Consider the following 26,582-nt stretch of genomic DNA (forward strand, 5'->3'; position numbering starts at 1 on the left):
CTGCGAGCCAGATATGTTTACTCACCCATAGCTCGCATGTTAATGGTCGATTGAGCTGGGGGGTAAAAATCTAATGTAAATTGATATTGTCATTTAGAGCATTTTTTGAAGAATATAAAACAGATCTTCAAAATTCCAAAGAAGGCTGTTAACTTTTTCCAAAACGGTTTAATTCAACTCATCTTAAAAAAAATAAATAAAAAAAATCTATTTTTATTTGCTTTGGAAGAAAAAAAGTGTGCTTGGAATGATTTATTTGGCTACAGTCAAGTGTGAAAATGTCGGATATTCATGTGCAGACAGCTTGTTCTCCAACGGAAGTGTGAAATCTTCCCTACTCAGTCATCCATATGTCGAAAAGATCAACCTTTTAGGGATGTCAGGACTCAATGGTAGAGTGGTCGACTTACAACCCTGAGGTTGTGGTTCAATCCCATGCCCGCTGTGACCATGTTGAAGTATAAATGTTAAGCACTTTGAGGGCCCTTGTAAGGTGGAAAATTGCTATGTAAATGAAAGGGGGAAAAAACATTAAAATATGAAAAGAAAATGTGTTGTGATATGTGGAAGCCAAACATTGTTACTGTATTTTTTGATTCAGTACAACACGGTTGAATACAGTTTTACTGATGATGGGTGGGGAGGGCACAAACCATTTTCATTCATTTCAATTCCCATTCATTTCAATAGTTCAAGATGAGCTTTTTGTTGTGACATGTACAAACATGCAGGAAATAGAATATTTTCAAATTGCTCCATCTTAGAGTAATCCAGGTAAATAGATGTTTTGAAAAGAAAAAAAAAAGAATACAACCTGTCCACCTACCTCTATGCTTTGACAGTTTGAATAGGGTACAAGAAGGCTTTGAACTTCTCGATCAAGTTCATCTATCACTTTAATTCAAATGCACTTTAAAAAGCCTTCTAGGTAGAGTGCACAAGTGCACAGCGTTATTCCTGCTTCAAATCTCCTGTCTATCCCTTTCTTATTTTCCCTTCTTGATGGATGTTCTGCAAGAACAACGTTTCCAAAACAAGCACCATTAGTGAGTGGCTTCGGCACAGTTCAGAGGCGAGATCAATCCAGTTGTAGCCACTCGGGGATGCACTGATGGATCAATGCGTGGGGCATAGTGGGGTTAATTTATTGGGCTCTTCTTGAGCCCCGGGCCCCTCATCCAGATAACCAAGCAGTGATGAAAGTGCACCTGGCCAACCTTAAACGTTACTGCGCCGCTCATCACGCGCGGGGCCCCGCAGGCCGCCGCTTTTATGGACCTTGAAATAAAGTTAGTTTATTAGGCCATCTCCTCTTTATGTGCGATAATCAGCCAGTCCTCACAGCAGCTGCAGAATCTCAATGCGTGATCGTTGCCGCTACAGGCTGGGAATCACCTCGGAATTAGTAAACAGAAGCTTCCCATCCTGTGACTGTGATTGGCCATTTGTCTGTCCACTAGTGATGTTGAATCCCAACAATTTCCTTTTCTGAATCAAATTGAAGATGGTATTGGTGATACTGGTCCAATACCTGGGATCTCTATTATAAAACTGTTTATTTCAAATTATAGTTTCATTGTTTCACAGTTTGTTGTGTTACCACAAGTCTATTCCATTTTTCCAACCCATGTCTTGACTGTTTGGAGCATAAATAGCTCTATGTCACTATATTGTCATTGTACTTAATTGAGTCTAACAGAACTCTGTTGTTGATCAATACAGCAGTACCTAAACACAAATTAAATTATGTGGAAAGTGATTATTAAACAACAAATGGAGTTCTAGTGGATTTGAACCCAATGTTGTGTCTATCCATGTTTATTTGTTACACCCACTTTCATTTTTATGTAAGTTATCATATCCAGACTTGAAATGTGTCCTTAATTTGGTTTAATATTAATCCCAAGACACATTTGAACAAATATAGGCCTTCCCATTCTGTAGTTTAGTCAGTAAACAAATTGAATGTTATGGAAATGTCTTGCCGTAATATTGTCGCCTTAAAAATAAACGCACTTGAAGTTTTTCAAGGCTTTAATGACAAAGCATGTGCAACATTTGCAATACATCATGTTTTGTTACTTCAAAAACATTTTTATGGCATGCAGTAGGAAATAATGTAATCAAATGCTTTAAAATCCACAAAGTGATACCACAGCTGGGAGCATGTAAATAACATCATATAGCTAAACCTTAATTGAGCCATCTATTTTTTATTATTATTATTTTTTTTCTACATAGGGCAACGGTCAGAATAACAACATTGTCAGTGATTTATGAACAAATTGCATTGTCGTCTGCCTCCTTGGTTTGCACTAATAGGCCTCGGGACCCGTTTGGGATGGGAAAAGTGTTGCATTGTACCAATTATATGATAAATCTCTTTGGAATATGCACATAAAGAAAGCTACAGGCAGGGTAAAAGATTCACATTCTAATGAACAAACAAATATGTTTGCAGTCTTCAGACCATACAAAGAAGTATGATTGCGTACTGTATATTGATTGCATCACATATCGGCCCTGTCAAAACGTAGTTGAAGACGGGTTGGCAATAGCAAAACATATACTATTAAGTAGAGAAATGTTAATTCACTCCACATGAAAAGTATTACTCATCTTTAAACTGGGTGTATTCTCATATGTTTGATTGTATATCACATTTTAAATATTGTGATTTTTTTTTTCCCAATTCAGGTATACTTATCTTTTGGGAATATCATGTTAATGAAGAAACAAAACAGTCACGTATTGATTAGAAAAATTACTTTATTTTTACTTTATTTATAAATTATTTTATTATTAGAAATGATTCCACTATTGTACATATTTGAATACAAATGTCTAGTTTGGAAAAGAGTGACGGGTGAGACTGCATTTCTAAGGAGAAAACGAAAGCCTCATTTATACCAAATAAAGTACATTTTATTTTAGTTCTATGGAATTCATTTGTTATAATATGTAAAGTCAGTGTGCAGTCTTTTGATTGGTTAACAAAGAACCACCATCATGTTTCACCAGGTGAGTTAAAGTACTGCTTGGTGTAAATCTTGATATATGTCTACTAGCAAATGCTGGGATGGATTTTTTTTGTTTTTCTGATAAAATAGTGGAATGTTTTCACTGATTTTCCGTGGGAATTTCAAATGGATAATTTTGTAAATAGTCCAAATTGGAAACTTTTGCTGGGAATTAACTGGAAATTGAGGATAATATAATGGGATAGTATGTATCATATTTAGGCATAAATATTGAGTTTTTATTTGGAACAAAAAATATACTTTCTTTCGCTATATTCAATGCCCCCTATTAATCTAGCCTTTAGTTGTGTAAAGTCCTATTTTATCCAGTTTATTCCTATAAATTCCCACTGAAAATTCCCAACATTTTGCAACCCTAGTAAATTCCCAGATGGTCCCAGAAGTCACACATATGGCTCCTGGTCCCCACTTGTGCATGTGAGCGCACCGTCAGGTTCATGACCAGCCATCCGCTGGTGTCCGAATAGCGAGGCCACACGGGCAGACGTTGCTCCCGGCAGAAGGTCGTCTGACGGACCCGTGAGGACGGGTCGCCCGTGTGGGCAAAGGCGCCCCAGTAGCACAGCATCCGATTGGACAGCAGCTTCTCGGCCGGCGTCAGGGTGAAGTTAGCCACGGGGGCCGAGTCGAAGATGAATGGCAACTCGGCGCCGTGGCAGACGTGCCGGTAGCAGAAGGTCAGACCGGACCAGACGCGGGGGTCTGATGTCACATGGTCGAATACGTACATCCATGCTTGGCTTCCCGCTTCTGTGCCGGCACGCGCCGACCTCCGCGATGGACACAGAAAGACGAAGTCTGTGACGATCTTAAGTGAGGGGAAGAAGATGCAAATTTGGTTTATTCAGAACCTTAATTCTAGAACTACTTTGGGCCTTTTAATCAATCTCATTCAGTCCCCTTGAAGGCTATAAATCCTGACTATGCATTGTAACTGAGACGGCTGGCAGTGAATTTACCTTTCCATCCTGTTTGTAAAGAATAGGCACCAGGACAAACAAATACTTGCTGTCTGACAAGTATTTTCTACATTCAGCCAGACTAATCTGTTTGTGGGACGCTGTCACTGTGTGAACACACTCACAGGTGCAGAAATATCCCACTTGTGCTGGGTTCTGTGTAGGGTGGCCATTTCCATAAGGAAAAGGAGGACATATTTAAAAAAAAAAAACTAATAAGTGTTCCCTCGCTTTAATGCAGTTCACTTTTCACGGCCTTGCTGTTTTGCGGATTTTTTTAGTGCAATTTTGCATGCCTTTTTTATTTTTTTTATTTTTTTATTTTTTTACAGTAATGTACCATTTTATAAAATTTATGAAGGTTTGAGCTAATTCTGTGTAACATTCTGGATATTCTGTCACAACTCTGATGTTTTTTTTTTCCAAGAGCAAGTACTGTAGCTTCCCTTAATTTGTGAGTCAACATCTCAGACCTACTTTTGTAGAAAATCAAATGATTACAGCTGCACTTAAATACATAATATATGGAGGCAGTACAGTGGGAACTATTTTTATGCTATATAACAAAAAAATAAGCAACAAAAAAAAAAGAAAAATGCTTTCTGTCTCTTAGAGACAGAAACCTGCACCCACTCAGCTGTATGCAGAGATAGATTCACACACCTACAGATTCACTTATCTTCATGCGTTGCTACTTTTGTCCCAAAGAGCAGATACGGGTCTTAAACATTTAGTCTTGGGTCGGAGTTCGCTAACATAGCCCTCAAATGTTGTGGTTCTGTAAAAATATTTACACAGTATTTTTCTGTGCGTCTTTGCAATATGTGTCCTACATGCATTTTCCAAATTTTGCAGATCCAATGCCATCGTGTTTGCAGGCAGAAGTGGTGAAGGGGGGGGAATAAACACGAAACGCTGAGCACTCGACATCAGCCTCCACTGGCTGACATTTATGCCGACTCCCCCCACATCCTCCAGAGAAGTGCCCTTTATGAAGACATGTAAGTGTGCGCACATTTGTGAGTGTGTGTGGCCCCAACTGTCGGTGAATACTAAGCGCGAGCAAGAGCATCACCTCTTAACCTCCTCGTCCTCCTGGAGGTGTGCACCTTGAACTTTCATCGACATCACAGAATCATATTTTTTGTCCAAAAAATACGATTCAGGCTACCAAAATGAAAATCTACGTTTTTATTGTACAACAGAGAAAGAGCTTTATGTTCTGATCTGAATGTCGTTGCTACTCTCATTCATGCAAAACGGACATTTTATGGATTTGGTTAGTGTCTTTACTGTTTGCTTTGGGCCAAGGGTAGGGGAAATCATGGCCACATTAAATTTATGTAAACATATCTCCAAACAACTGTTTAGATTGTATTTTTTTATATTTTGGGGGCATATATATAATAATAATAATACTTATTATTATTATTATTATTATTATTATTATTATTATTATTATTCGTTTTTGGGCTCCAACTCCTGAACACAAGACTGTGCTTTTGTTAGCATGCCGTAGAATTAAAGCGATGCATTCCTGAAGAGAATTTATTACACTTTGAAAATACAACGAGTAAGGCTTAGTGGAGCAAGAGCTGTGTGAAAATAATGTGTTTCAAATCTGGTATCACTGTTGTGTTAAGTCCAGAGTGCACTTCTGCACTCTATGACAACCTTTGGATTTGATTTCCCATACTTGACAGTGCAGCCAAAATTCTGAAGAAACAACTTTGTATATACAAACCAAAACTCTTTCAAAACGTACCGCTGCAAACTGGGAAGGATGTGACTAACTCTAAAACCCATGCCCCTAAGTATTCAGATTTTGATGACGTGTATACTAAAATGTGTGCATTCAAATGAACATCTTAGTCAGTGTCCCTGCATTAGCCAGATATGCCTGCCTTGTGCTTCATTAATTATTCCGAGGTGATGACCTGCCACTGTGGGTGTTTATGACAGACAAGTCACTTCCTGGTGCTCGCAGTCTGGCTGCATCTCAAACAGACGAACTCCGTGACTGCCATGCAGGCAGCTGGATCTCATGCTTCCAGGCCCATACTAATGATGGAACGGGGTAGGTGTGTTATTTGCCTGCTCAAGAAGCTGGAGATTTAGCTCCCTCTGCGGGCAGGAGAGTTCTACTGAAATGACGACCAGGGATATTCAATAAATGCTCAAACGGCTTTTTGGAGAGGCCCATTATTTTCTTAATTGCTGGAGTTGTAGGATGTGTGACCTTTTTTTCTTAAATAAATCAGCCCAAAGAGACACCGCAGAGGCTCACAGTTGCAGACATTGATCCATGCATGACCTCTTTTCTGTCAAAGACCTAATACTGCCTTATTGATGCTTGGGAGGCACATGCACAAAGGCATTCATCCACCGTTCCCCTAAATCAGGTGATAGAGGCCCAAAATTGCTTTTAAATGGAATAAAAATCCATATTTACACACAACTGGCCTCAGTCCGGATGACAGGGGCTGGCTTCTCGATCTCTTTGTATGAGCTGGGAAATTCACATTTGCATACATTATTGTCTCTTCTGCTTCATTAAATGCGCCCTGCAGCAGAGCTTTAAAGTGACTTTGCTAGTCAGAGTTTTATGTCTGTAGAAAAAATGGCATTCCCACTCATTGCATGCATGCATAGCCATATTTTCAGCCAATGCGTTTAAGTGCTAGCTTCATTTGGTATGTGCACTCCTAATGGAGTGGAAGAGACATTCTTAACTAAAGTATACAGTAAGTGGTATTTGATTTTAAATGGTAAAGTGTAGACTGTTGGATTTAATTTTGTGCATGCTCTTTTGGCCTGACTTTTCACTCTACATGTGCAAGTTTGAAAAAATACTATTATTAATAAAACAACAAAGTCCACCAAAGTGTCTCCACAAACACTTATAATGTAATCAGTGTCTCTCCCTTAGTATAAAAACAAATAAGAGTCCATGTTTATGTCCCAAACTCACATTTGGCCAATAAAAGAGAAACCATGTGATGCCTTCCTCCATTACACTCCATCTCTGTAATTCCCTCACTTCACATTTGGCTTCCATGTGATCGTATAGCTCCACGCTTGTGCACAGAGGCCGACATTACATTACAAATAATTGCACAATAATGTGAAATGCAGGCAATGAGGCTTGAGTTCAAAGTTAAATTGAAGAACACAAGCAAGCCAAATTCCCGAATGGTTGTTAGAGAGCTGCATTTTGTTTTGTGCAAAATGGTCCTATTTTATTTAGCACTGCTGCATCTAGGCTTCTTTTAAATGCCTACCTCAAAATGTCATAATGCAATATTTTAAACTTCGGAATTGATCACAATTCCTCATGCTACCTTTTGAGGCTTCTTGCCAACTTTAGGAGACAATTTTGGGCTCCTGTGGGACCACTGCACGGCCCGATGATGGCCACAGTGTACACTTAACTGGCCTTTTTTTTTTTTCTTTTATATGATCATAAAAGACTTTAAGGCCCCATTGGTTTTATTGTTTTAGCAATACTATCTCCCTACATATAATTATTGATCACTCTTTTTAATGAAATACAACCAGAAAACAAAAAACAAGGCTTAATTGATGTGTCCTTACACTACGCTACTATTTGTGTAATACTATCATATACTATCCACTGTATGTTCCGTATTTTGTACTGTATAACATGGCGAACAAATACAAGTAATACACACAGCTGGCTAGCGCTTTAGGTAACAGACAAATGCTAAGTGCCATGGCCTCCAGGGGGCACCACAAAGTTAGGGGGGGGGGGGGGGGGGAATCAATTTCCTGTATGAGCACCAATGCTCGTGGATTACAATATCGATAGTTTGTCTTCATTTTAGGAAATTGCAACGATTTTGAACAGAGTAAAATATCGTTCTCTCCATCTGAAGAGCCTGGAGAAATTGCACGGGTACATTTTTTTTTTGACATATACCAGAAGCTAAGGCTCACTGGGTTACTTTATGGTCTAGGTGTTTAGCTATAATATTTGCCAGTCACCTAATATGTTCTGTGTGGGAGCCCTAATAATCGCCTCATTACATTACATAATTTGTTCTAATCATTTGTACGGCTAAATTGTCATCTATGTATTAATCTCCAATGACACGACCCACTTTTCCATTTTCACATGATTAAACTATAGCTGCAGTTGCGTTTGTACAGAAGTATATTGCGGTCTCACCTGAGCCAGCATAACTCGTCGATCAGAGTCTCTGAAGAGAGGCAGGTACTTGTGCAAGATCCGTAGGCTGTGTTGTTTGAAGATGGCCGTAACGTACATGATGGACTCCACCGTAGACACGGGCTTGTTAAAGACGCCATACACAAAGATCACACCTTCCTCTGAGGTTGTACCTGCAGGACAGCAGCAAATCAAAGGCTCAAATATGTGTGATAACGAGAAGCAAGGGGAATTCAGAGTCTAGCATCAATAATGAAAAGTGTATGCAAGTCTTACCCAGCAGCACTGGCTTCTCCTTATGCCAGTGGCCTTTCTGGAAGGCATTGACCGCCTGCTCCTTAATTAGTTCGCCATCAATAAAGGGACCCCATGTCTCAAACACCTCCAGGAACCTGAACGGGTTCACGAGCTTGGAACCTGGGATGGCAGAATTTCCAGTTATCTCAAAAATACAACCTGAAGGGACTTGACAGCAGACTTTCAAAAGGTCAGACACGAAAAACACTTTTGATAAACCACCTTTTGGTTTTTGTTTTTGAGTTTCAGGGCTATCACACCTCAGCAAGATATACTATAGCACTAAAAAACTAACTGCTCTTTTCAAGGTCCCTCCCAAGAGTTATTTTGCTTCACAGGATGCCATAAATCAAGATAAAACTTTTTTTTCCTCATAAACTCGCCAGCGCCTCTTATGTAACAGTCGAGTTTGCAAAGTGTGGGCTGCTGCTGCTGTTGTGCGTCATCCTACTTGTTTTCATCTGCGCTTCCAGGACGGCCTGTGGCGTGAGCGACAGCAGACAGACGATGTCGCCAACGGAGCAGTTGGTCTTTTTTGCAAAGTCCTTTCCGAGCTTCAGGGCGTCGTGTCTGAGAGATAAAGTGAATGAAATGTGGAAACTGGATCATCATCATCATCAAGTTGAACAATATATGGCCTGGAGTGGTTACTTGTATCCCCCCCTTTGTGGGGCAAGGAGCTATATTTGGTCAAATCAAATGAAAGTGGATGTCACACAAGGCAGTAGAACTATGTGGTTACCCCCAGCAAACCAGCAACGAAAGGTCATTCGGCTGTTTTGAGGAGGTGGTGTTTGGAAGCCCGTCTATTTTGAACATCCATTTCAGTTACAGAATTCCTTGCCTGTAAACTTTTAGTATCCTCATTTTTTTTTTCTAAAGGTTAATTGGAAGAAGTATCTGCGCTTAGGTGTTGGTGACTGTAGTTTATTCCCAGAAAAAATAGATTTAGTTTTTTTGTTTTTACATTACAGAGAGTTTCAGTGTGATGGGGGATGAGATACACTGCTGTTCTTCCTCACCTGGTCTTGAAAGGGATTGAGAAGGGCAAACTCTGCAGAACAGCCTGTTTGAACAGAGGCTTGCTGCTTTGGATCATCAGGTGAAGACTCACAGACTGAGCACCGGCACTTTCTCCGAATATCGTTACCTGACCCAGAAGCAACACATCACTTTTTACACTTGCAATTACTGCCATCTAGCATGTGATGCTATTTCTAATCTCTCGGTGTTACCAATTCAAATACACTACAGTGTTTTTGTTTGTTTGTTTGTTTTTTGTTGCTAAATATTGTTAATATTGTAACCAAAACAATCTAATTTTCATAAGTTGCACTACATTTTTATGACATCTTTTGACCTGTGCACTGATTTGACTACTTCCTCCCCATATAGTCCGATTGCATGTCATTGAATTGCTTTTCGGTGGTTTTTGATGCATCACTAGATGATATAAATGATAGTCATTAGAGCAGCAATGCTTAAAGCTGCTCAACACAGAAAATTGAATTCCAAATCACTGCTGCCACCTGTGGCCGAAAAATGAAACTGCACACTCCCTGCTTCACTTACACAATGCGCAAATGACGTCACAGCCACAGACAGCGGGATGGGAAATACAAAGCCGAATCCAATCTGAAAACTATTGGCCAGAGGCTCGAGTGCCCATTGCGAAGAGCTAAGGTGTTCATCTACGAATTAGAAGATGTTTCAGTCATAAATGGTCAAATAAAAAGGCTATTGTAAAGATATTTTGGGGCAAATTGTTACATAGAGTAGCTTTAACACCTCGCAAATAAATGTTATTTGCTGTATTTAGTAAATTTATTAAACCTCCTATTACGCAAAAGAGAAGAGACCATCCAGCAGTACTTTCATTCAGACTCTTTGAATGATTTCAGTGTACTATTTTGAACAGTAACGAGACATTTTTTTCAATGGAAGTCGGCTTTTGATTTTATATAGTACATACCAAATTTGAGTTGATTCATTTTTTAATTCATTGTCTATGTGTGAAAGGTTGTCTCTCTCTTTATGTGCCCTGTGATTGACTAGTAACAAGTCCATAGTGTAGTCAAGTCACATTTCACCTGAGCAGCTGGCTCAGCTGGGATTATCATTGGCTGCACTGCCTGTAATGACGAATTTTGCCAGAAAACGTTGAGGACTCACTATGACTATGACTATGTACAGTTCAGTTGTATAACTTTAGGTTTAATTTGTCATTTCATCTTTACAAACTGTTTTTAAACATGTATTTAGATAATTTAACATTATGTGCAATAGCCTACATTGACTTGAGTCATTATTTAAGCACTTTATTTCTTTTTTTTCTGCATATAAGTGTAGTGCAGTATGCTATTATTAAATGGATGATTGATACTCACCTTGCTAGAGTCACCTCCAAACATCGCAATGTTCCGTTGGACCCAAAGAAGTGCTGCCTGCTGGTCCAAAATCCCATAATTTCCCACTGCTGACGTCTTGGGGTCTTTTCCAGACACAAGGAACCCGAACGCACCTTTCAATCATACAGTCACATGAGCTGCATCACAGTAGGGCTAATTGACTCCAGCGTGGCAGCCATTTGCCAAATTACCTTCACATATCACCGCTCATGTGTTCTGCCTCAGAGGCAGACGGCATAATTACCAACAGCCATTTTCAAATAATGACTCTCACGCACATGCACATTATGTTTTCTTATTCAGCGGCAAATATCTATAAACACATTATTTTAATGGTTTCATTATGTAGAGAAAAAAAACAAGTTTATGAGACTTCCTCACCTAGTCTGTACTCCAGGCTTACGACAATGGTGTGGGTGAAGTTGCTCATGAAGCGGCCGTCGTACATCGGCTTGGAGGCCGAACCGGCAATGAAATCCCCACCGTGGATCCACACCATCACAGGAAGTGGACTGTGTAGTGGAGAGCTAAAGTTTACATCCCGGGGGACGAAGATGTTGAGGTAGAGACAGTCCTCGCTGACCTAAGTGGAACATATGATTAAAGTTTATAATTTTTATTTTTTTTTTTTAAGCCACAAAAGCGCAGGGAGAGCATACACACTAGAAATTCAAACCCAAATTTCATCCCTGTGAGGTAAAAACAGTACTTTTGAACTTGTTGATATTTCTTACATTTCTTGGACATTCCGCAGCGATTGATCCTCTGCAGCCTTGCATGCACGGCGCCCTGGGGAAGGTGGCGTCATAAATCCCCTTCCAAGGACTCACAGGTCTGGGTGGCTTCCAGCGGTAAGCCCCAACTGGGGGGTCCGAATATGGTATCCCATAAAATATCTGGGCCTTATCTGCTGTAATCCCCTTGACTTGCCCGTTTTTGGTCAACACCACAGGTCCAGGAGTCCCATTGTTTTCCTGCTTGACCTGTTTGTCCTCACGTTCTCCTGTAAATGAGTTGACCTCCGGACTTTGCCAGGCAAGGGAGTTTATCCCAAAGTCTGTGTTGAGGACCAACGGATCATCCCTCATGAAGAGTCCAGCATAGATTCCTCTCAGGAAGCTAACAAGGTTGACCTCATCATCATTTTTTGTTGTCTCTCCAGTGATAGGCACCAAACAAAGTGTGCACCACAGCAACAAACACGTCCAGCTCTCCATATTTGACAAATAACACATATATTTTCCAACACACTCAGCTCAGATCATGATGAGACAAATCCCCCTACAAGACTGCTGCCTCAAACTCTCCACAGGCTTGTGACTCCAATTACTTGTTAAGATGAATCTGACAAAAGTTGCTGTGTGTGACTTGCGCACTGTGCTGTTCACTGGACTGTGGACACCTAAATACAAGCACTGTAATGTTGGCCTGTGATTGAGGACACATCGCCTTTACTTTGCCTGATGTAATTAGTTGGCACGCAATGGAAAGTAGCACAATGTATGCAGTAAGCTTTATATAGGGCAACCCACTGTTGTTTTGGGATTCATATTCAATGTGTTATAGATGAAAAATATGTTTTATTGTTGAATGCAGATCCCTGTATTTCTTATCCTCATTAGGTTCACGGGTGAGCTGGAGCCTTTCCCTGCTGATTTTTGGGGTAAGGGGTGGTTTTTATCCTGGACTGGTTGCCAGCCAATCACAGGACAGATATGAACATTCACAATTCTGAACAATTTACACAATTTTTCGAGTGAACAAATAGGCGTTACTTTGTAGAATAGAGCTAGCAAGTAGGCCCGGTGAGCGGCGGCGATCAGGAAGAGATGCAGCATCTTGAGGCACTACCATGTTGTCTGAAGATTGCTCAGCAAGCCTGTTGAAGTTAAGACTCCATTCCAGATTCCATTCCACATACTGCTCTTGCTACAGGATGGGACCTCGATCCCTACTGTTGGAATTACCAGCAACCCAAGCTGCAGTAACCACCTGAGTGTCAGCACCACATGAACTTGACAATAAAGTCACTATTTTAAAAAGTACAACATTGTGAAATATTAAATTAAATATTAATATTTGAAATATTAATAATTAACTGAAATATTAATAATTAGCTTGATCATATTACATCATTGTTATTCATCAAAATAATATATATATATATAGATTTTTTTTTATTTAATTTTGATCGTATTGGACTTCCATAGACGCTAACCTACAAACTGCAGGCCTACTTTTCGGTTTCAGAGGTTTCGGTAAACAGTGACACCTACAGGCCACTGTTGGAGTCGTTTGTGAAGCCCTGAACGAGACGCTCCTCTTGACACACAAAAACGTCAAGAGAACACGCTGTATGCAAAACATTGATATATATATATATATATATATATATATATATATATATATATATATATATATATATATATATATATAGTTTTACACTTCTATACAGTACATTACGCAGCGACAACTACTTAAATTCCGGGTCCTAACGGACATGCAGTGACGTCATCACACACCTGTCGCCCATTAGTGCTCTGTCCTTTTCCAGCAAAGCCTATTTTTTTACCGAACGAAAACACGTTTTCCTTGCAGGAATTACGAAGAAAAATGTAAGAAAATACGATTCAAAGATGGAAATGTTTCTATCTCATTGACTCTGATGTATCTCCAGGAATTCCTTTGGGTTTCCAGTCGTTCTTTTCATACTGTTCACTCAAGGGACATCATTAGGTGAGATTGGCGCTGCTTGCGAATTTATTTCAATATGTAGTCCTATATAGAAAAACAATGTTTGTGTGTTTCTTTATTTTTTCCCTAACAGGACACACTGGTGACGTTTCTTTCTCAATTTGTTGGATGGACCTTAATACTGAGGAAATGTAAATGTTTTTTGTTTTCCCGAAATGCCACTGTGTCCCTGACTTTATACTATCAACAACTTTAATTTTGTTTGTTTACATAGTGTGCTTTTTGTTGCTGGGGTCTACTTTCAGTACTGTTGATTAACTTGAAATTGTGAAGTGGTTCTCATTTTTTTTCCACACTATTTCATTAAATTTTAATGTATTTATAGTACCGGTACATGTAATACTTGTAAAACAAGCAGGATGAATTAAAATGTTATTTCATGAAATAGTAATGTATTTACAGTACATAGTGTTTGTAAAAGAGTTTTCCATAAACTTTGCACTTAACATTTTTATTGCATTATTAAATTAACAAAATAAAAATACACATTTATCATGCTGAATCAACATATTAAATAATTGGTTAATCTATTTTTATTTTTATTTTCATCTAATGAATGTTAAATGTATTAAATTGGTTAATTTACTTAGTCTGCAATTGGCTGGCAACCAGTTCAGGCTGCTACCCCGCCTACTGCCCTGTAGCCAGCTGGGCGTAGGTTGCCCCACCTTAGCTCAGTGACTAACAAGACTTGTTTGTTCTCAGCTTTGGCAACCTGTGGCTAAATGGCACAGCTTTAAAAAACATCCCTGCAAGAGACAAATTGGTGTCCTTGACTGTACCTCCATCTGTAGAAAACAATGTGACCCTTGATTATGCAGGTGCTTTTAATTCATGGACTATAACGGTTTCCCCAGGTAAGCACACTATAATGCTTTTTTCTCTGATGCCATTCATCCAAGAGGAGCACGTTCTCAAATGTTTGTCTTTTAGGTACCAAGCAAGTCAAAGTCAGTGGCCGTCAGGGACTCGGCGATCTTAAATATGGTCGTGCGCAGGTGCTTGGAATTTTTAAATGATTATTATTTATTTTTATTTATTTATTTTATTTTTTTAATAATGAAACTGTTTTGTAACCTTTGTTTGTAGAGCACTCTGGGATTGTTGGCTGATACTGATGTGTTCCCTTGTGAAAATGGCACACTGTTCTTCTTTCATGATGAAAACTTCTTCCTTGCTTTTGGTAAGAACAAGCATGTACAACAATTAGTACACAGTCTTCTTCTTTCTTTTTAAATATGTCCTTTTTCAAATACCAGGGCAGGACACAAGTTTCATTAAGGCTGAGTTACCCAACATAATCTAGTTAACATGAGTTTGATGTTTGACTGTCTCTTAATCAAGGCCACACATGGCGGCATCCTATCGAGGTGGAGGCCTGGTCTCCTGTCGCATTGCGGTTGTCGTGGATGGCGGTGGGCCAACCAGCTCCCGCTGGCAGCAACTACACTGTGACCGTGTACCACCATGACCAGGACTTCTATAACACGCTGAGCAGGAATCCATTCACCGACAGTCACTATGACATCACTTCCTTGAACTCCTGTACTCTCTATGTGGTGTGCGTGGACTCCACGGATAGTTTCCTTGTCACCTGCATCTCGACTTCAACTGGTATGCCCTAGAACGCCTTTACACAAATCAAACTGAACTCATTCTGCAGCTTGGCTTCAAAACAAAAAGTACTGTAAAATGTTTTGTCATCTTTCCCATCAGAGCCAGACAATCCCAGAGACTTTCAGGTCAGTGCATGGAACGGAAACAGCGTATCTTTGACCTGGGACTTGCCAGAGAACCTCGGGTTATACGTCTTCCTCCTCACGTCCTTCTATCTCAACGGGACTGACCACGTGGTGGAGGAGGTGCCCACCTGGATTCCGGGGGGCGACTTTGTTTTTACCTTGTCGGGCCTGCAGCCCTGCAGTAGGGTTAAGTTTGGCCTGCAGACGGTTTGCCAAAAAGGGATAGAGTTATACTACGGTGAAATGATCCAGATTGATGGAAATACTGGTAAGCTCAGCTTTTTTTTTTGTTAGTTTAAACGCTAAAGAGGGAAAATTCCGCCTAACTTGAACCCATTTCTATCACACAGCTGACTCTCGCATCAATTCCTTGCGTCAGACATCATTCGGCCCCGACAACTACACGCTGAGCTGGGTGGTGAGCAAGGTGTCACCCATCTTGAGATTCAACATCTACCATGATGACACTCTGCATGGCATTACACGAGCTACTGACTACAAGGTCGAAGGGCTGCTGCCGTGCCAGCTTTACCAAGCCAGAGTGGACGCAATGTGTGGAGATGATGTGCTGATGAGCACCAAGACAGTTCAAGTACACACAGGTAATTTATATTGTGTAAAAAGCTGCAATACATAGATTTGCGAGCCTTGGAGTAAACTGATTATTGGCAAGGGTGATATATTTATTTTCTAAAAGGTACATTGTAGGGTTTATAATGTTGAAGATTTGTGTACATCACTCATGTGCCATCAATGCAAGTACAAAGAGCCCTGATTTTTTTTTTTTTTTTTTTAAATCAGCTTATATCTTCCCTTCAGCGTGCAGTGTTCTGGGTGAACACTTGGACACAGAGGCTGCAGTTGCGCTTTAGGCCAGAGGTAGCAGTCACAAGTAAAAAAAAAAAAAAAAAAAGTGGCAAACTCCACAATGCATCTTTAAATGAGACTCAACATCAATTCCAGTTTCAAGGCAAGATACACCCTGGACTGGTTGCCAGCAAATTGCAGGGCATTTCCTCATTTGTAATTGCAGAAACATTGTCATTTTTATTTAACTCATTCACTTGCAGGCATTTTCACTCAAGTAATCCCCTTTCGCTCCCGGCTGTTTTAGTGGATTTTGACTGATTTTGCAAGGCCCACAGAATATTATGTTGTAAAAACAAGGAACCTACCAAAAGAAAGATTAGTTTCTTCTTTCATCAGGGAAAAAAAAAAAAAAAGTATATTCTATTTGTTTTTCAGTGATTAGCATTAGAATATAACCAAGTTTAATCATCATTCACAAAACTGGGGAAAACTGCTTAGTTTCAACATGGCCTTGGTTGATCTCTTATACTCTTGCCTGCTGGCCGTTTTGGTAATAAATACCATTCTATTCAGTTCAGAGGCTGCATCAAAGCCTTCTGTATGCTCTAGCATCTTATAAAACATACAAATAAGTCTTTGGGACAGTTAATACATTTAAAATAGAACAATTTTATGTTTTTAGTAGAAAATGAGTTAAGTGATCACACCACTGTTGCATTGTCTGTATTTCTAGGGGCCCGTGGTGTGTTTGAACTCCGATACCGCACAAATGGCTCAGTAGCTTTGTGGATTCCTGGTACCTCCAGTTCATCCCTGTCATTTTTATACAAACTGTCCCTGGAGAATGGCAGAGCCCTCCAGACGGACAATTTGACCGAGACCGAGCTGCAACTGCGGGGACTGAACGCTGGGAAAACCTACGTCCTAGAGCTGTGGGAGCTGTGCGACGGCCAGTGGGAGTCGGAACCTACAGTGTTGTGCTTCACAGTGGACAATTCAACCTATGGCTTCCTTGTGAGGGGTGTAGCACTTGATTACATCGATGAAGACCAAGGTCTGAATCACAAATGTACCCCAAGCAACATATTTGTGTAACTACTGATGGGTGCATTTCTGTTTGATGCTGTAGCTGAAGAAATTCATGTGCTCAGCATGGTCGTGCCAGGTCCTATGCCTGATGATGTGGATGATGAAATGTCTGAGGCAACAACCGTAATAGTGGAGAGTGTCCAAACTATAGTAAGAAATCACAGCTTCCTTCATATGGAGTCATTTTGAAGCTATATACAGTAGTTTTTGAATGGAAAGGAAAGAAATGTCTGACCATTTTTTTTGTGTCCTGCAGCTTCTCAAGCTGTTGAGCAAGGTCCGTCCTCCAATCCGTGCGGAGGTCACTGCTATGGAACCTGTATCTGAGATGAACAAAACACTGGTTCAGTTGATGCTTTTCGACGCAACACACAAAGACGACAACATGCCCCTGCCGGTTATGTTTCACATGGATTATATTAAGTCTCGGGACAATGCTAATGTCTCGGTTAGAGGTCGAGTCCTTTACTGGGATGGTAGGAGAAGATAGAATTGCTTAAAATCAGTTAATTGGCTTGCATTTTACGGAATTGTTTGTTCTCTCAGGTCCAGATCTTTGTGTGTCGTCCACCCGCGCGTTGTGTCCACAGAACTCTCAGTGCGTCAACACTCTGGTCTCATTCCATTGTGCGTGCAATTCGGGCTACTATGACGTGAGCGCTGTGCTTCAGCCACCGGTGCCGTCCCACCCGCTCTGCAATGGTAATGGAAGTCATTTTTATGTATGTGGAATGAGTGAGTGCGATATGATGTAAAACATGCTTTCCGATGTGGCATCTGCCTCAAATTTAAATCTGTCCTTTTTAAAAAGGAAGAACTGTCACTGTCTAGTCGAGTTGCACGACTAAAGTCCATACATTTGTCTGCTGCTGATCGATAAAAGTCACACCTATCCCCACAGAGAAAGGCATTTTCAGTCAGTGTCTGGAGAACATGATGACCGGTGGCGTGGCGAAACCCTACCTGACTGCGTACATTGGTGGGAAGGTGGAAGTAGTGCTGAACAACGCCACCTGCGAAGTGGAAGAAAGCGAAATGTTGTTCCACTTCCGCACTCCTCGGCATGGCTCGCGATGTGGGACAAAGAGGCGGGTGAGTGAGTGGACTTCCTTTGGATTTCACATATTCCAAAGTCATAGACGGGGAGACATAAGGCTACATTACATTTGAATTATCCCAAATGGTGTGCCACTTCTGAGCAAGAAATTGGAAATTGTCATTTGAATCATGCAGTGCGAGTCCAGCACCATGGCAATAGATGTAATTTGACTGTCTCCAAAACACATTCTGGAAAGTGACTTTGTGTTCTTCCAGGTGAACAAAACCCACATTGAGTTCCACAACACACTCGCTGTCTCGTTGACCAAGGAAGAAGCCATCAGCCGGCGGGACCTGAAAGTGATCTGGAAGTGCGTCTACCCTCTGCATTATATTAGGAACGCCCATGTCAGCGTTGATTTGAAATGGTGGGTCTTGTTGGACATTGAAGTGCTCGGTCTCTTTCTAAGTCGCTTAAAGGCTAATGTATAAGAAACAAATGGGCTACTTAAAGATGATGGTGGGGGTGTCTTGTTACCATGACAACCAGGGCAGAACAATATGCAACAAATCGAAAAAGATGCCACCCCCCATCTGCATCTTAGACTGCAAATGAATAGCGCATGCACTCGTACAAATTGTATTTTCACTCGTGGAGGAAGCACCACAGAGTCACCGATGTACTGTGGCAAATATTAATAATAATAATATTACATATAAATATCCTCCCCAACCAATGGCTAAGAATAAGGGACCACAATCTTCTAGTAATACATTTGCAATTAATCTTTGAGAAGTGTTTTTAACCACTTATTTTAGTTGCAATTTTTATTAACTTGTGCAATAATATTTAAGAACAGTACCGTAGTTTTTATTTAAATTTGATGACCATCTTTCATATACAAAAGCACACATGCTTAACTGTTTATGCTGTAGGTTCAATACCTACTCCCTGGTGGAGTTCAACACTTCCCTGCAGCTGGGCATGACCATGGACCTGTTCAGCGACAATTCCTTTAGCAGCAGTTACCGTGAATTTGCTAGCATGGATCCAGAGGACACGCTGTACTTCCAGGTTGCCCTCGACGCCAATGCCTCTTTCCCCGCCAACGTCCTGCTGCATGTGGAGTCCTGCTGGGCTACAGAGACCCGTGACCCACAAAATGAAGTTCAGGGCATTTTCCTTGAGAACGGGTGAGAGATCTCAACTTTTAGTCCCAAGATGGGAGGTGTTCAATCACTTAAAGGATTTCTTTACCTGTAGTTGTCCTATCGACTACACATTCCGGTGGCTTTCTGTGAATGGCGTGGCTCAGAAAACCAGATTTGCCTTGCAGATGTTCCATATGCCTGAGGAAATGCCCCTTTATTTTCACTGCTTGGCTGGCATATGTGGACTTAAAGAAAGCTGTACAAAGGTAATGCTACTTGGTCACAGGTGTCCCTCCACGAACATGCGAAACATTTGCAGATTTGACAAATTGGCATCATCAGATATTCTGCATGTACAGTATAATCCTGAGAATGAAATAAAAACGAACACTACTAGTTTTAAGATCAAAACAAATAATGAAGCAACATTACAGACTGACTCTTCATAAGTACAAAGAAAAATGTTCCACTTGCCAAAGGTGCTAATATAAGATTGACTATCTCAGCTTTTTCGTGTCTTTAGTTAACATTAAAAAACACACACATACACTAGAACCATAAGCATAAATGCGATTTACACAGGTGAATGCAAAGAAACATTTTCTTTGGTTGAACATGGACATTATCTTGATTTAGGGCTTTGGTTTACTTGCATTGTGTCCAGGAGCTACTTGCAATAGACTTTAATAAGAACTAGTTCCTTTGTCATAGCCAAATTTTATGACATTGTTTAAGCGATTTTTATTTTTTCCTTCCACCACTCTAAGGCCTGTAAGTTTTTGCTCTTTAGTATTTACACTAATTAACGTCTCAAAATAATCCCATATTCCTCCAAACACGTAGAACTGCACAGGCCCTCAACGTGCCAAGAGAGCAGCCACCCGCATGCTGGATGTAAAACCAAACTCAAAACGAGCTGCTGTGGTGTCTGCTGGACCTCTCATTGTTAGTCGGGACACATCACGAGTCAAACAGGCTTCCTGTGAGTTATGCAACTTTTATAAGATTGTGACGAGCTTGTCTGTTCTTATCAATGCTGATGTTTTGACTTTTTACAATATCTCATACTAGTTAATTAAATGTGGTATTTTTTTTCTCTTCTTTTCAGGGAATGACAGTTTGACAATGATCTCCATTATGGTGGGTTTAGTGGGCATTTTGGGATTAGCAGTAATGTCAGTGAGTGCAACCAAAGCTGTTATGGCTCTTCAAACACGGCAACAGAAATAAAGTGGTTCAAACTGTCTCGTTTGTTTGTGTCTTTTTCTTTAATGTCGTTACTTTAACTCTGTTTAGCTGTGTGGATTCCTACTCTGCCTTTCCACCTCATTAAAATGCCAAGTGGGCTTTTGCATTTTCAAGAAGTTAAATTGGGGCCATATAATGACTTGGAATTGTATATTCATATACAACGGTCTCAGGAAATTAATACAGTTAAGTACTTGGTGTTGCATAATTAGTTGCCTGATGGTGGCAGCAGTGTACCGCCAGCCTTAACACGCTTGAGGTGTACTTTAGACAATTACCTAACAAACTTTTTAGGAGGGTAATAAATGAACGGCACAGTACTGTCCATTCCTACTGAAAAGAAAATGTGGGATTACAGCGATGTAGATGCAAAAAAAATAAAACAATTTCTTACCCAAATCCTCAAAAAGCTAACGAGGTCAATTTTAAAATATTAAATGGCATTTATCCATCTAATCACTTCTTACATAAAAGATTTAATTGGGACAATAACGTGTGTATTTTGTGAGACTGACATCGAAACAGTGTATTTTCTTATGAGTATTTTCTTTGAATGTGAACGTTTCAAAATTTTGGTTAGCTGTACAGAGCTGGTCGTTACCACATTACAATGCAACTTTTAAACTGGATGTCTGTTAAAGTAGTAGTTCAGTTACAGGAGAAGAACTTGAACTTTTTAGTAAGAATAAATAAAAAATAAAATAATTTATCTCCCAAAACATTTTATTCAAAGATGCAGAAGGTTAAACCCCACATCAACAGTTGGAAGAATGGTCTCAAGATATACAAAAAAAGAATCCTTGTATTTCATGACAAACAAAAAATGCCCAGAGACTATTTTCTTTAATGAACCTGTATTTTCTTTTGGAATAAGTTTACCTTTTGTTTTTTTATTTTTAGTTGTAATGCTGCATTCGCTGAGGATGGGCAATTCCCTAGCGAACCCCCTTATTTCAAATTACGAATGTAACAAAGAAATGTTTTTCTTGTAAATAATGAAAAGTCCGATTTCTCACTGTCGAATGCAACATCAAAACCCCGAAGAAAGGCGATGCGTCACTTCCGCCACCATTCAAAGATGGCGTCCGTAAACTCTATGGATGGCGTGAGTGAAGCGCAGTCTGGGAAAAAGTCAAAAAACGAGAAAAAGCCAGGTGTGTTATACGTGTAGTCTCCCATATATTGTTCCAGTACACAGTGTAACACCCCTGGTAGGAGTTTGAATCACTGCTAATCTTGATGCTTGTCCGCGTTGAATGGTAGACTGACAAATAGCACCTAAGCTAACGCTTACCAACATGCTGCCTTGTTTATTACACATTTGGCTTGCTAAGACTAATGAGGTTGTGTTTTGTCCCTTGTTGATCTTTTAAATTAATTGAGCTCTACAGATGTTATTTTGGTTTATTTGTTCCTTAATGCATACTTTGCCTTGTAACTTAGTTTCTATAAGCACCCCAATTAAAATCGTGCCCTAGACACTTTATTTGCAACTAAATACCTACATTTGGTTCCCCTTGTAGTTCATATGACAAACCATCTGTAATGAATTTTGTTTCTGTCATGCAGTCGATGAAGCCGAGCTGCTGACTGTTCCTGATGATTGGAAAGAGGCACCCTTCACCAAAGAAGACAATCCCCGTGGAATGTTGGAGGAGAGCAGCTTCGCCACCCTCTTCCCGAAATACCGGGAAGCCTATCTTAAAGATTGCTGGCCGCTGGTGGAGAAAGCTTTGGGAGAAATGGTCGGTATGCCACAAAATTGTCATTTCCCAGGAGCGAATTGGTCCCCAACCTGAGATGGTTGAACTGTTTATTTTCAGTATATTAAAGCCTCCCTGGATCTGATTGAGGGAAGCATGACTGTCTGCACTACAAGGAAAACCTTTGACCCATATGTCATTATCAGAGCCAGGGATCTCATAAAGCTGCTTGCCAGGAGCGTTCCATTTGAACAGGTGATTTTACTTGCATCGAGAGAGCCAATATAATTAGTATCTGTATTTATTTTCCTTACATGCATTTGTTTCCACCACCAGGCTGTACGGATATTACAGGACGATGTGGCGTGTGACATAATCAAAATAGGGACCTTAGTGAGGAACAGAGAGCGATTTGTTAAGCGAAGACAGCGTCTTATCGGCCCAAAAGGTTCCACCTTAAAGGTGAGTCCCTACCTTTTGTCATATGCACTTCAAAATATGCAAAGTAAGTTTCAGATCAATTAATAGGATTGCCCAGCTCTCAATGAAATTGTTTTGCTCTATTGTCCAGGCTTTAGAGTTGTTGACCAACTGCTATGTGATGGTTCAGGGCAACACTGTGTCAGCCTTGGGCCCCTTCAATGGCCTAAAAGAGGTAAGCACTTTGCGTTCCCCTCCTGATAACCATAGAGCTACAGGATTCTTGATATTCTATTTTTTACAATTTTTTTTAGAGCATATACTCTAGGTTCATAAGCTTATGTTGTGTGTTTGTGTGATCTTGTTAAGGTGCGCAAAGTTGTCATGGACACAATGAAAAACATCCACCCTATCTACAACATCAAGGTATGATGGCTCCTTTTGGTTTCCCCCTACTCCCTTCCTTGTCACGTTCCTGATGAAGATGGTTTTCATCCTTGTTCTGACCCTTCTGACAGACATCACTGTCTCTGGGTTTGACTGCCAGGGTTGGCTCAACCCAGGGCTGAGGGCACAAAAGATGATAGTGCTTCGGTCTTCCCAAGGCAAAGTTCAGAATGATTTTTAAAAGTATTGTCATTCTGCTCAAATCTCCAGACGCTGATGATCAAGCGGGAACTGTCCAAAGACCCTGAACTCCGCGTACAGAATTGGGAGCGCTTCCTGCCCAAATTCCGACACAAAAACTTGACCAAGCGCAAAGAGCCCAGAAAGAAGAGTGTGAAGAAAGAATACACTCCCTTCCCGCCACAACAGCCAGACAGCCAGGTCGCCACTCTCACGAATACTTGAGTTTTGACATTTACATGTAATCATCATTAAAAATTGCTATTCTCTTTAAAGGTTGACAAGGAATTGGCAACAGGCGAATTCTTCTTGCGAGAAAGTGTGAAGAAGAGGACAAAAATGGCAGAGATAAAGGCCAGTGAACTTCAGTGTGAATGACATTTTTGTGAAGTGAGATGATTATCTAATAAATATGGTTACTTTTACTTCCTTTTTTTTTAATTTTTTTTTTAGGTGAAGCAAGCCAAGGCGCTGACCAAGAAACAGGAGCAGAGAAACAAAGCTTTTATTCCTCCTAAGGAGAAACCCTTACTAAAAAAGCCTAAAGGTGGAAATGCAAACTCCCGTGTCTTACAGTAATGTTATATATGCAAGTGAAAAAAAAAGAAAAAAACAGCAAAAAAAAAAAAAAAGACACTAAAATGATTGTAATTGGATGTAGATGCCACATGTTTCTCATATCCACATCCTCATCAACCCATGTAACATAAGTGACTTTTTAGTCATTTATATAATCAAATTCAAACAAACCATAGTACAGTATTAGCATACTAGCTTGAATAACATGGGTGCGACAGACATGGACCAACATGTCATGAGACTCATCTGCAAATTCACAAATGCTGAATCGTGAGTTGTGGGGTTCACAATATGCTTCTAATATGTTGACATCTGTCATTTCAGCACCTGTGGAAAGCAAGCTGGATATTGACGCTATTAAGGACAAAGTGAAAAAGGCCAAAACCAAGAAGCTGGGAGCTCCACCAGTCAACCCAGCGCCTCCCGTCACCAGCACCACAAACAAAAAGAAGAAAATGAAGAGCAAACGCTGAGCATCACACTAAGAACTGTCATGTATCCCATGTGATGTGGTCTTTGTTGGACTCTGAGAGAAAGTTAAATTTTCCACCCCAGTTCTGTGAGGAATTGACCACTTTTCAGTCTGACCCTTTAAATTCTCTGTTGTACAGATTTTCTCTGGTCAGTATTTATCATTTAGATCTATTTCTCTCTGTGATGTGTGTGGACCACTTTTATTGGATGGAGAATAAAGCCTTTTTTTAAAGATTAGTATTGCTTTTCAGACATGAATAATTCACAGTTCTGCATTATGACTCTGAAGTGGGGCCTTCTCAAGGATGAGGCTGACAAACTCGTGTTTCTCCAGGCACCCTCGGCACTCCTCGCCCCACGAGGCCAATATGTTCCTCAGCTCCAGCACTCGCATCTTTTTCAGACTTTCACTGCTCAGGTCCCTCAAGTCAGGATCTTGGGGAGGTCAAGAATCAACATTTAAAAAACACAACTCTAAATTCATGAACACTTGTGCATACTGTATGTTACCATGTTTCAGTTGACATATCTGCGTGTCCCTGCTACTGAGGCGCTGGCATATCTTCTCCACAGGAACGTGCGAGGCCAGAGGCTGACACACAGATGCTGTGACGCGGGTTGCTGCGTCGTTGCTGGCACCTAAGTAGTAACACTGACACCGCATACAGGACATTATCCCGCAAAGGGAGTTGACTGTTGACAACACATGCCTAAATGTATTTCGAAAATTAGTTTGTGTTTGTATGTATAATATGCACACACACAAAAAAAAAGATACAGATCATTGGAAATTGGATGCTCAAAGTACATTAAGAATTTTAAAAATTTATACAAAAAAATAGTATTTTAGTTTTGTTTATTATTATTGTATTTGAATTTCGATTAATTGCACAACCCTACAATGTAATACACTGTATGCATGCTTATTTTATGTGCTTGGGTACCTAATGGGACTTAACTGTATGTTTTCCTTTTTATTTTATTTTATTTATTTATTTTTTCTTTCTTTTTTTTTTTGTGCGCTAGTGCTCTCACCAGCCTGGCTTCCTTTCCCTGAGCGGCAGAGCAAGCCTGGAAGAGTTCTTTCTCCACCAGAGCAGGGGTCAGATCTTTGTAGGTTGACGTCACACTTGTATATAGTCTGTGGAGAAACCCCACACACACTGCACACCGGTATTATTAATTGTCATAAAACATGCTTGTTCATTCATGCGTCTTGTGCAGGATATGGTTGGTTTGGCCCTCAGCCTCGCATGCACTCCACCCTATGGCTGTTTGATATCAGGTACATAAAATACAGATTCCTAAATCACAGCCACTTGCTTTCTTACCGTCACAGTTTCCTGCTTTGGAACAAGACACCTTGTTTAAAAGCAGCATAGTGCAGAGGAGAAGTGGCGACATGGCGCTGTGTTTGCTGTTATTAATAGCAGCATAGACCAAACCAAATGTGCTCCCTTTCGCCCGGAGACACATGGACCAATATCATTATCTTTACAAGTAATGTATTACACATTAATTGTAAAATACTGAACTTCAATTTTGCATTGTTTAATTATTTTTCTTAATCCATCTGTTTTCTATTTGTATGATTTTATTGGAAACCTACTGAACTTCAATTTTGCATTATTTAATTATTTTTCTTAATCCATCTGTTTTCTATTTGTATGACATTATTGGAAACCCATGCGGCATTATTTTGTAAAAAAAAAAAAAAAAAAAAAAGTCACCTTTTCGCTGTGTGTTTATAAATCAGTCCAAAGCCATGTTTACTATAAAAATATTGGTTTGGTGCCATCTGATGGAATATTTTTTTCGGGTAAGGTTTAAGTATAATCTTGTCTGAAAGAAAAAGTGCTGGACCGTTTGCCAGACAATCACATCACAGGCACATTTGCTTTAGATAAGAATTCACACAGATAACATGTGTTTTTTTGTTTTTAAGAATGTGGAAGTTTGCTGGAGTACCTAGACAAAGCTAGTACAAAACACATGACAACCACGCTCGAAGCCTCGAAACACAATTACCATGTCCTTGATTAGTTGCTTGGT

At 40.1% G+C, this 26,582-nt stretch overlaps 4 protein-coding genes and 1 long non-coding RNA gene across 8 annotated transcripts in view; 3 read left to right on the top strand and 2 right to left on the bottom strand.

The window, feature by feature from the left end:
* LOC144002978 (uncharacterized) overlaps positions 1-13,022 on the top strand; it is a 43,764-nt gene extending 30,742 nt beyond the window's left edge. For 2 of the 4 annotated variants that reach the window (XR_013278855.1, XR_013278852.1), the window contains exons 4-6: positions 4,856-5,001; positions 9,461-9,588; positions 11,292-13,022. This is a non-coding gene — a long non-coding RNA (uncharacterized LOC144002978). The remainder of the gene's footprint in view (positions 1-4,855; positions 5,002-9,460; positions 9,589-11,291) is intronic. The other 2 variants (XR_013278853.1, XR_013278854.1) reach the window with 2 other exon arrangements.
* LOC144002972 (cAMP-regulated D2 protein) lies at positions 2,039-12,328 on the bottom strand. Its single transcript, XM_077498657.1, has 8 exons — positions 11,629-12,328; positions 11,276-11,477; positions 10,874-11,007; positions 9,509-9,636; positions 8,938-9,056; positions 8,466-8,606; positions 8,190-8,362; positions 2,039-3,849 (listed from the first exon to the last, which is right to left on the bottom strand). The coding sequence occupies exons 1-8, from the start codon at positions 12,127-12,129 to the stop codon at positions 3,397-3,399; spliced, it is 1,851 nt and encodes a 616-aa protein (XP_077354783.1). The 5' UTR covers positions 12,130-12,328; the 3' UTR covers positions 2,039-3,396.
* Positions 13,023-13,389: 367 nt separating the features above from the next.
* Positions 13,390-20,724, top strand: LOC144004152 (uncharacterized). The gene is made up of 19 exons (XM_077501141.1): positions 13,390-13,509; positions 13,572-13,630; positions 13,722-13,779; positions 14,354-14,505; positions 14,582-14,646; positions 14,738-14,831; positions 14,993-15,262; positions 15,365-15,658; positions 15,741-15,992; positions 16,934-17,254; positions 17,330-17,439; positions 17,546-17,765; positions 17,836-17,991; positions 18,191-18,381; positions 18,604-18,755; positions 19,264-19,521; positions 19,592-19,745; positions 20,323-20,461; positions 20,588-20,724. Coding segments are annotated over exons 1-19 (3,069 nt in total). The 5' UTR covers positions 13,390-13,507; the 3' UTR covers positions 20,710-20,724.
* A 1,031-nt stretch (positions 20,725-21,755) lies between these two features.
* Positions 21,756-24,767, top strand: krr1 (KRR1 small subunit processome component homolog). Its single transcript, XM_077500646.1, has 10 exons — positions 21,756-21,881; positions 22,297-22,472; positions 22,551-22,685; positions 22,767-22,892; positions 23,002-23,085; positions 23,220-23,276; positions 23,508-23,678; positions 23,754-23,831; positions 23,931-24,024; positions 24,381-24,767. The coding sequence occupies exons 1-10, from the start codon at positions 21,779-21,781 to the stop codon at positions 24,527-24,529; spliced, it is 1,173 nt and encodes a 390-aa protein (XP_077356772.1). The 5' UTR covers positions 21,756-21,778; the 3' UTR covers positions 24,530-24,767.
* Positions 24,721-26,324, bottom strand: LOC144003923 (mesencephalic astrocyte-derived neurotrophic factor-like). The gene is made up of 4 exons (XM_077500647.1): positions 25,862-26,324; positions 25,566-25,693; positions 25,041-25,182; positions 24,721-24,965 (listed from the first exon to the last, which is right to left on the bottom strand). Exons 1-4 carry the CDS (start codon positions 26,004-26,006, stop codon positions 24,793-24,795), a joined length of 588 nt encoding a protein of 195 aa, XP_077356773.1. The 5' UTR covers positions 26,007-26,324; the 3' UTR covers positions 24,721-24,792.
* Between the last annotated feature and the right edge of the window lie 258 nt (positions 26,325-26,582).

Source organism: Festucalex cinctus, chromosome 16, assembly GCF_051991245.1.
Source record: "Festucalex cinctus isolate MCC-2025b chromosome 16, RoL_Fcin_1.0, whole genome shotgun sequence".
Classification (NCBI taxonomy): Eukaryota; Metazoa; Chordata; class Actinopteri; order Syngnathiformes; family Syngnathidae; genus Festucalex; species Festucalex cinctus.